Consider the following 11274-nt stretch of genomic DNA (forward strand, 5'->3'; position numbering starts at 1 on the left):
ACCATGTTAGAGAATGCTCCGTCTCAGTGGCCACTGCTCCTGAACACATCATATAATTTGGCCTTAGCCATACGAGGCTCATGTCATTTTTAACAATTTCAAAAATTCATTTCATGATAGAACAGATCAGTCTGTGATATTTTTGTTGGCTCAGTGCAAGGACAAACATCTATGACTGGCATAAATGGCATCATCTCCAGTTTTACTCCAAACACACATAAAGTAGACTTTACCCATTAGACAATACATCATTTTGTAAAGCATGCCCCAGACCTTGATGTAACATATGGCTGGAAACTGATAACCAAGAGACACATTAAAATTTTGTTTGAAATTATCTCATTTACAACGATATCTGCACTAAGACTTGAACGATTTTTGACCTCTATGTGAACTCACGAAACGGAAAATATTCTACAGTATTATCAATTGGATCTAATGATCTGGGGACCATCGAGTAAATTTCTATGAATATTCATGAACACCTGATGAAAAAGTGAGATAAAAGAATAAAGAAAATAGTAATGACAATTGGACAAAATAATTCACTTCACCATAAGGATCATAAAGTTTGGTAATAATGGTAGAACAGAATTGGAGAGCACTGGTCTACTTAGAGGAGTTGGAAACTGCCGTGAGGGGCCAGTCTGCAAAAGTATCAATTATACCTTCCAGGTCTGACTAGCGTCTTCTTGAGTACTCCACCATAAGTGAGCTAGAACAGATTTTATTACTCCCTTGCACAAATCCCAACAAGCTACAAAACTGAGGTCCATGGAGTTGGTGATACAGAGCAACTGGGAGCTTTACATTCTTTTATTATTCTTTTTGGTGAACACCGCAAGAACAAGTTCTGACAGGAACTGGTTCTTTAAACTCTTTATATTCCATATTATGGACTATCAGCTTACGCAGAAGCTGCAATCCAGTGGCTATAGGATATTCTGTCACTAGACAGAACTTTATCTCATCATTTGCATGGCATGGTGTCTACACATTACAACAAAATAGTTGCCATGATCCTGCCAGTAAATACTATTTCATGTACTCCGTTAAGATGCATTACAGCCAACATAATGCTGGTGAATATTCAGGCAGATCGTAGAGCCTCCATCAACTGAACTAAAAGTGACACTAAGGCAAGACACACCAAACAAGCCTGGAAAAAATTACAATCTGAATGATGTTGTACTAACTGAAGAGAGCACATCCAGCAATCGAAAGTGCAGGATGTTGATTATCAGGATTTCACAGCAGACAAATTCAAGAATGAGGACATGAGCGATTGGCTGGAAATCTGATAAGGCAATCCTCTCTTGGGTGTGGGCTAAAAACAAACCAGAGTCAGAGCAAGAAGTGGAGAATGAGAGGATACTTGAAACCGCAACTAAACAGTCTTACGTGGATAACCCCAAGTAACTGGACACTACGGATCACTGCAGGTGTGCTATTATGGACGAAAATGTGGAAAAACGTTTCAAGGCAACAAAGGGGTATGTGAAGTATGTGAGCACCAATGAAAAAATATCTACAACACATTTTTGTTATTCTTTTTATGAGTCATTATACACTTTTTTAGAGCAAAATATGCTCCACCCCTACACATACACATGCATTACATATACATACACAAACACACACACACATATATACATTTATATATAAATATATTTATATATATATATATATATATATATATATATATATATATATAAATATATTATATATACACATATGTATTATAAACATACAATTGAAATCTAAAGACTAAAATTTACAATGTATAAATAAAAAAAACTTGCTTACGCTTTTGTTAAAAATTACTATTTAAATTTAAGACCAAACTTCTTTTGATTTGAAACAGTGTCAAAAGGAGTTATTTTAGGCAGCCAATCTTGCAGTTGAACACAATTAAAAAACATTACTCAATCGCAAGATACTCCTGAATATTCGAATTTCATAAGAGTTTTAAATATATTTGTAAGATAGTGGATAGAAAAGTTGATATAGTTAAAATGCTAAGATGTATATATACGCATATGCACAATATACATACACACACACACACACACACACACACACACACACACACACATATATATATATATATATATATATATATATATATATATATATATATATATATATATATATATATATATATATATATATATATAAATATATATATGTACATATATATATATATATATATATATATATATATATATATATATATTTATATATATACTATATATATATAAATATATATATGTACATATATATATACATATATATATATATATATATATATATATATATATATATATATATATAAATTTCTAACTCACCACGGATCGAACCCCAGTGTTTCGAGTGACAGTCCCGGGCGTTAGCAATTCGGGCACAAAGGTCTTAAAAGGAGTTGGAACCTAAGTACTTACGTACCTAAAGTTTTTCTCCGGGCAGGCGACTAAGAACTAACATACCAGCTAATTTTACCCAACTCCCTATACCCATCAGCGTGGTGAGTTTGAAATTTATTTTTGTGAAACACGTTTTCATGCGTTCATATATATATATATATATATATATATATGTATATATATATATATATATATATATATATATATATATATATATATATATATCAATTCCTCTTTCTATGTAATTAATCTACCATTAATATTTCCTTTTCCAGTTTACGGTTTCCAGAATCCCTTGCAGAAAATACACCAACGAGCGAATACAGTTTGTTACACAGACTAACATGTCAACTTCTAGGAGCAATGGAATAATAGTCTATCCTGAAATCATACGGAACCTTATTTTACATGAGAGGATGAAATAAAGCAAATCAGTAACCTTCTTAGTAATAAGTAATAACAAAAACAGCTAAAACACTGCGGATTAAAAAATACAACCTTAAGCTAACTTGCGTAAGGCCACTTGACTTTCCGCAAGTTCAGTAATGCTCTGGCAAGAGATAATTGACAATAAATGTTATTGTCAGCTCAATAACTAAGCCACTTTGTAATATAAATTGGATCTGCTATCTTCATGTAAGCAGAGCATTTTCAATCGCACCTTGTTGCCAATACGTTGGCTCTAGTACACACAAAAAAATGTAACAGCTTTTAATTTTTCGTTTCTAGTTCATGGATGATAAGCCTTCGCCTGGGAAAGGATGGACAGTCAAAATGGGCATGATGTTAGCGTCTTCCTCGGCAGCGATACTTGGAGTACTAGCGGTTGTTATGTTTTTTCATCTACGGCAAGTGCAAACCCCAGAAAGTAAGGCACCTGGAATTATTCTTTAGCTTAGACTGACCTCTCAAGGCACCACTATATATATATATATATATGTGTATATGTATATGTGTATATATATATACTATATATATATATATATATATATATATATATAACATATGGTGTGGTGTGAATGTGGTGTGTGTGTGTGTGTGCTGTATATATGCATTACTGTATATATGCATTACATATATATATGTATATATATAAATAGTACATACACATATATATATATATATATTATATATATATATATATATATATAGTATATAGGAATGAGGCTGAAAAAGCCAGCATAGCATTTTACATTATTGTCCAAATTTTCAAGACGTTACGCCTGATCTTTAGGTCCGTAAATTATACAAAATTTACATATTAAAAACAGACTCAGTAAAAATAACAGTTAAATATAAAAGTTATAATCATAGAAACCTTAAATAGTCTGAATTAAAACAAAAATAAAAATATAAATAAAAAGTTAAGAATTATTAAACCAGGACCTATCTCTATTGGAGCTAAAAATTGAGCGACGTTGTCCGGCTTGGAAGGGAGGACGTCAACTACGCTACAAACGAAACTGTTTAAGAGGTCTGACCGTTCAATGGGGGCACAAGCTGCTTAACTGTTAATGATTCCAAAATGGAGACAGAATAGTCACTGGGTGTTTGGGCAACCATGTGGAAATCCTTATGTGAAAATGAGGTTTTACTTTTATTACAATGGTCTCGTATGCTAGAAAATTCTTTGGTTTTTGCAAGCACATCCCGTACGGTGACTAATTCCGAGATGAGAATTAATTCTAACTTTGAGCAATCTTTTGGTGGCTGTTACGTATTCCCAATTGTACATTTTGGGCAAGTAAAGCAATAAACCACCAAAGATCGCATCAAAGCCGGAAGTTTATCTTTGTGGGAGAACAAGGAACCCAGAGTTTTAGGATTTTTAGTTATTAATTTAAAATTCAGAGCCGGAAAATTATTCTGAATACTTTTTGTATTTATGGTTTAAATGTATTGGAATGAATAAAAGGAATAGAGGCATAAATTAATCATTTGGGTACGTTAGGTGCAGGTTGACATGGCTGAAATCCGTTAGTCAAGAACTTTTTCATATATTTCAAGAATAAGGATGGAGGATACGAACTGCTTTTAAAAAACTGAAGTAAAAATTGAATTTCACTGTGGAAGTTCCACCAGCTGGAGGATAACGATGTATACGTTGGTAATTAATATTGCATCCGTGTTTTACATCACACACATTACACATTCAAAGAAAAGACCCATCTTAGCTTAAAAAATCTTAACAATAATCCCAGACTCCCTTTAAGCTTAACGAACAAGTTCTGGGTTTTTGCAGGGAAAGGGATCAAACCTATAGAAATGGAGTCTGCAACTGAAAAGCACGAAACCGGAAAGCAAATCCACGAGACAAAGGTTCTTCTGATTGTTTATGCTCTTGACGTCAAGGAAGAGGTCTCGGTTTTAATGAGTAATCTGCGAGCGAAGACCAGTTTCGAGGTAAGTGAAAAACTCCACTTTACTTTACCAGAGCTTCGGTAATTAAATATGAACTGCCCCTACCAAGACAAAAACACTATTGTTCTAAGTAATACCATTCTAAAACGTTGCGTAAAAAAATTTATTTAAGTAGATTTTTCTTTATGTATAAGCGTATATGCATATTCACTCTTATTTTTAGAATTCAAACCATCCCCTCCCAACTCAATTTTCATAAAAAAGTACTTGCTTTCATTATTTAAGGACCTGACGCCTTTTCAAATGCGAAAATCGGACATATTTTCTCAAAGTATGTAAGGTTTACCATCTTTTCTTACGCATATAAAACTTGTCCGTCTGTTTACCTCTGTACGAAATTAGAACTTTTAAATTAGTGGTTGCATTCTCTTCCGATGTAATTTATGATATAAAACGGGAACACAGAAAAAAATCATACGCTGTTTCTTAGGACACTGTTTCGTGTTAAGAGCTCCCAAATGAATCTTCATGAATGATAAACTAATGGGACAGTTTTCCACAATAAAAAAGACCTAGTTATTATCAGCAAAAGGGCTAATTATTGTAAATATGTCACTACAATGATGAACAATAAATGAACTCTCTAAGTAAATTAAGGCAACCAAATAATCAAGAAGCATCTTGAACTATATTAATCTACGGCAAATCGTTAAGCTCCAACATTAGTTAGCAAAAAATAAAAAGTAAATCAATATATCTTGAACGCTTACATGAGTAGCTAACAAAAAAATTATCCCAAGGAGAATTAACATTCGTACCCACTTTAGTAACTGTGCTACTAATCAATTTTCGCAGATCATTGATTTGTTTGACATGAAGGACCTGAGAAAAGTTGAAGATCCAACCATCTGGTTAATCAACCTTATGATGGAGCCGTCCGTTGTGATCATCTTGTTGACCTCTCCTGTGGCCAAATGGATCAAGGAACGCTCGGAAAACTTCTCTACAGGAGCAGGTAAAAGTACTCCGACTGAGGATGTTTTAGCTGAGGGATGCGGTGCTTTAAGCCACGGCAGAGACTCGGAAGATCTTGCAGAATATCTTCAGATGAAAAGTTTTATTCCAGAAGACGTAAGAAGAGAAGTTACAGTGATCCTCGAGAAAAGTGCTACACAAATTCAGAACTCTGAACCCAACAGCGGCATTAAAACTTTGACTGCTGTAGCATCTAACACCCCCACGCATTCAACGTTAAAATGTGAATCACACATCTCCAAGGGAGAGCACTGGCCTTTAATAAGTGAACCTTTACATTTCCTGCTCGACGAATTCTTCAAAAACATGTTGCATCTGCGTTTGACTGACATCTATAGTCGACTGTATCAAGTTCGGTGAGTTGCTTTCTTCCTTGCTCCGACAACAACAATAAACCTGATAATATATCCTGCTTAAGTATTAATGTAAACATAAAACAACAATGATGATGAATCGCTATAACAACAAGAGCAAAAATAACAGCAACAGTTGCCCTGAAGGAATGCATTACTTCATAACAATAGGCCATCCGTGCTGTAAAGTTAAGAAATATTGCCCTCACCACTTCAATGAATTTTAAACTCTACAGTGTGGGTTCTATAAACTACTATAACATTTCCTCATTTCCCCTCACAAATCTGTACCTACAAAAAAATAAAAAAATAAAAAATCCGCAAAGTTTTGTTCTCATCGTTCTACTGCCTTTTTTCTGAGTCTAAATAAATCAAAAGTCCCGATCCTAAATACCTCTCTCCGGAAACCTTAAAACTATGATATGGCAATGCTATTCCACGTGAGTTACAATTTTGCTCGCGAGCACCAACTCATTGCAGGTCGAGGTCTGAAAAAGACATCATGATTGCTGTCTATGACAGCAGAACTGGCGGTTATGAATGCATGATGGGCACTAATGCCAGTTACAGCCGAGTAATGTGCGTAATGTTCATAACTTGTCGAAGGTACAATGAATTTAATACTGATGAAAGTCCCTAGGTAATCTTCACTTAGGCTGTATCATCCGGATTCAAGATGATTAACCCTACTTAAGGAAAGAGCATAAAAAAAGAATTTTTTAAATAATCTTCTTAAACAACACATCTCGACAATGCACACTATGCATCTTTTTTATTTTAATGAATGTGTGATACTAGCAATCTAAGAAAAAATGGGAGATAGCTAAGCATTCACGTACATGCTGTACATTTTTGGCTAGAGAGAGAGAGAGAGAGAGAGAGAGAGAGAGAGAGAGAGAGAGAGAGAGAGAGAGAGAGAGCTGCAACTACAATTAGCGGTTTGATCTTAATTTTGCTTTCATGATAATTTTTGTTCATATCTGCAGTAACCTGTGAGGAAAACGTTGTATATTTACTGCTTTTTAAATGTATATCACATCATACTTAGCAGTGCACCTCACGGGGTGCACTGTAGGCATTACTAAAGGTTCTTTGCAGTGTCCCTTCGCCCCTTAGCTGCAACCCCTTTCATTCCTTTTACTGTACCTCCATTCATATTATCCTTCTTCCATCTTGCTATCAACTCTCTCCTAACAATTATTTCTCAGTACAACTGCGAGGTTTTCATCCTGTTACACCTTTCAAACCTTGTTACCGTAAATTTCCATTATAGGCTGAATGACCTCATAGGTCCCAGTGCTTGGCCTTTGGCCTCAAATCTATACTCCATACCATTCCATTCCTTGTCATACTTAGTGTGATGAGCAAAATAAGAGTCAACATCTGTATTGCACTACATGACAGGTAACATAAAGGCTCAGAAGGGTCTAAAAATTCTGCGTGCATGTTTTTTTAATCAATATTTCTTATCAAAACTTCAATTTACACGCTTTCCGTTAATAATATTAGTTTTACTTTCCAATTTTTATAATTTATTTTATATACAACTTTCAGTAAAATAAACATGTTAGAGAATTATTTTCATGTGCAATTCATTATTGAGTCAGTATACGAGGTTGTATAACAGGTCTTTTGCAAAATTTTGATATCCAATTGGGAAATTTCAGTAAAAATATAATTTCTTGCTAGTTTATTATTCAACATTAATGCATACTGAATGTATTCAATTCTATGTTACCTTAACATGCATAAAGGGGAAATGTGGTAAATGTTAATAAATATCTAAGTCGCGTAAGTTTCAATACTGAAATTTCTGTGCAAGTAATCAAACGTTTTTGTGGGATTTAAAAAATGTCTTATCGGACATTTTTTTACAATTTCCATGATTATTGTGATTTATTCATATAAACCAGAAATCGGCTGAGTGCACCCCATCTTGAAATCACAATGAACACCTGTAAAAACATCCAGAAAGTAAAAACTCTCATTTACAGGAAGCATTTCTCTTTCTTTCTTCTTTCTGACAGGCTCACAATCTCCTCCAGTGAAACTGAAATAAAAGACGTGACCCCAGGTCGGATATACCTCTACCCCGACCACGAGGATGAACTCATTACTGCTCTAAGAGATCAAGAGGTCAGACAATAAAATATACTGGGTAAGAACTTGACAAACCAGATTCTAAATCTAAATATTTTCTGTTCATGAAACAACACCGCTGAATCTGATCTAACTTGCCGATGCTACTGTAGATATAATGATAAACACAGAAGCTAATTCCACGCTACATTAGATCAGGTCTGTTCGTGTTAGTTGTGACCTGGCACAGCTTTTGACAAGATAATCAACCAGGTCACAGCATCGCACTCAACTAATTCCCATAACCCGTACCACTGACATTTGAATCTCAGGCAAATTTCAACTTCTTTTGCAGGAACAGGAGGTAACTCACGAAAAGTTATCATTAGACTGAGGGTGAATTCCAACAACGCTTCCAATAATTTATCAAATAAAACAGGAAAACTTCAATTTTCATTACATAACAACAAAGAGCAATTCTTTTGCCGAAGAGAACGATTTCCAGGACATTAGCAAAGTGGAAATATGGATCAGTTTTTGAGAATCTGGATATACGTCAAACTCTGGGAATAAGCGAAAACTGTAGCAAGATCCCGGATGAATAAATGCCAGCTTTAATTAGGAAAAAGGAGGAGCAAATCATAATATAATGTTCGAGAGCTACTAACATCCATAAAATCCCAAGAAAAACTGAACACAGGTTCCCCAACAGAATAATCGGACTAAAGTACATCCAGAGATAAAAAGCATTATACTTTACCTTTTATTCCACTGACCGATTGTATTCACACATTTCGACCGAAGCAGAAAAAAAATCACATATTCAAATACTTATATCCAGAACGAGTTACTGTATTAATAAATCAGTACTATCGCGTCTATCACTTTGTAGTAAAATTTTCTCTACTGGTGACTGTTAATTTACTGATTGGTCCAACGAAAGCTGGGGAATAAACAACAGTGTAAGGCCACCTGTTATCCAAATTAGACCTTTCAGGTCTTGTTTATTTCATAGAAAACTATATGACTGTGCCTTACTGTAACATAAAAAAAACACACTCACAAAAGGACGGAACCATAAACGTAACTCAATCAAAAGTAAATATCAATTCAGAGACGGCAGCACTTCCCTCCCAAAAAACAACACGAACGAGACTTATTGCGGATAAAAAATCATACTGGAATCATTTTAAAGCAATGAAGATACGACGAACCATCATCATAATAGAATAAGATACCTTGGCTCCAAAATATTAATAATGAGCATAGTAAATCAGACATGTACGCCTCTCAGTGAACGACAGGCTACACAAAGATGAACTGTAACTGAAAAGCAATTTTGAACTAAAGGTAAAAATAACGTGCTGTCAAAGAGAAATTTACTGATCTGATTAACTAATATATTTAATTTTTTTCTTATCGTTTGATAATCCATTGTACTTAATAAGTTTATCTTAATTTAAGAGAGAGAGAGAGAGAGAGAGAGATTAGAGAGATTGAGAGAGAGAGAGAGGATACATAATTTTCTGTCTGATGAGGAAGTGACCTCGAGATTTCTTACATTTTATTTCATATAAAACGAATTTGCGTACTTGTGAGTATATATTCTACATGTCTTATGGTTCAGTATGCTTACGCTGCATATAAATAAATAAAGTATGTGTATTATTACTATCACTATCACTCCTCCTTAAAATTGTTTATCGCAAATTAACTGAAATATCATCATAATTATCCAAGACACGAGATACTTCATTATTTCCCAGATTGTTGCGAATATGAGGAACATCGCATACACAAATAACGATGCGGTACACGCAAACAGGAGGCTTCAGGGTATTGACATTATTTTTGACACACGCAAACAGGAGGCTTCAGGAGTACTGACATTATTGTTGACACACGCAAACAGGAGGCTTCAGGAGTATTGACATTATTTTGACACGCAAACAGGAGGCTCAGGAGTATTGACATTATTTTTGACACACGCAAACAGGAGGCTTCAGGAGTATTGACATTATTTTTGACACACGCAAACAGGAGGCTTCAGGAGTATTGACATTATTTTTGACACACGCAAACAGGAGGCTTCAGGAGTATTGACATTATTTTTGACACACGCAAACAGGAGGCTTCAGGAGTATTGACATTATTTTTGACAATGTTTTTTTTATAAGAAAATAGGTCTAGCCAAAGTTGCCGCTCTGGACAAAAAGGATAAGAAAAATTAACCAGTTTATCAGTCTCATTAAGGTGCACTGGATTATCCCACATAACACGTGATTATCATGAATAATAATAATATAACAAAGGTACTCAGTAAAGAGCATCGCTCAGCAAATAAGATGCGTCATTACAATTACAATTTCTCTATAAAAGGAAAAGAAACAGATAACACAAAAACGTAGTCTGCTACTGATTTTCATCAACTCGGAGCCCATTTTTTCCAATGACCTCGATAATGTAACCCAACAAACAATCTTCCAAGGCTAATCGAATACGCCAACATGAGTTCCAACGGCCGACGTAATAATGATAACAAATCTTCCGGTAACCATTCCTGATAAATTTGTAACAATGATCAGAGCAACTAGAAATGAGGATTTCATCTACACAAAGAAATCACAAAAGAAATAGTAAAACCTAGAGTTTTATACTCGCGCATGCAGACCTAGAATACACGTGTGCATGTGTGTTGCTCTGATTTTGACTATTATTGCTTAAAATATAAGTCACCATTCTACACGATTAACACACAATCATAAATATGTAAATATACATACATATATAAACACAAACACGCACATATATATACTGTGTGTATATATATATATATATATATATATATATATATATATATATATATATATATATATATATATATATATATATATATATATATATATACTACATTTATATATATATATATAATGTAATATAATACACATATATATACACATACATTTATATAGATTCTTATATATATATATATATACTATATATAAACAGTAGATGAACAGGCA

The 11274-nt window shown here is 34.0% G+C and overlaps 1 protein-coding gene across 1 annotated transcript; it reads left to right on the plus strand.

The window, feature by feature from the left end:
* The first annotated feature begins 3141 nt into the window (after window positions 1-3141).
* LOC136828676 (uncharacterized) lies at window positions 3142-9705 on the plus strand. Its single transcript, XM_067086782.1, has 5 exons — window positions 3142-3291; window positions 4666-4826; window positions 5640-6175; window positions 8200-8330; window positions 8607-9705. The coding sequence occupies exons 1-4, from the start codon at window positions 3156-3158 to the stop codon at window positions 8318-8320; spliced, it is 954 nt and encodes a 317-aa protein (XP_066942883.1). The 5' UTR covers window positions 3142-3155; the 3' UTR covers window positions 8321-8330; window positions 8607-9705.
* The last annotated feature ends 1569 nt before the right edge of the window (window positions 9706-11274 follow it).

This window comes from Macrobrachium rosenbergii, chromosome 3 (assembly GCF_040412425.1).
Source record: "Macrobrachium rosenbergii isolate ZJJX-2024 chromosome 3, ASM4041242v1, whole genome shotgun sequence".
NCBI classification, from domain to species: Eukaryota; Metazoa; Arthropoda; class Malacostraca; order Decapoda; family Palaemonidae; genus Macrobrachium; species Macrobrachium rosenbergii.

Bases quoted from the DNA above. Each gene is read 5' to 3' on its own strand.
- LOC136828676 (XM_067086782.1), top strand. From the start codon at position 3,156: ATGGATGATAAGCCTTCGCCTGGGAAAGGATGGACAGTCAAAATGGGC. The intron at 4,827-5,639 runs GTAAGTGAAAAA...CAATTTTCGCAG, and splicing joins GAGCGAAGACCAGTTTCGAG to ATCATTGATTTGTTTGACAT. The intron at 6,176-8,199 runs GTGAGTTGCTTT...TCTTTCTGACAG, and splicing joins AGTCGACTGTATCAAGTTCG to GCTCACAATCTCCTCCAGTG.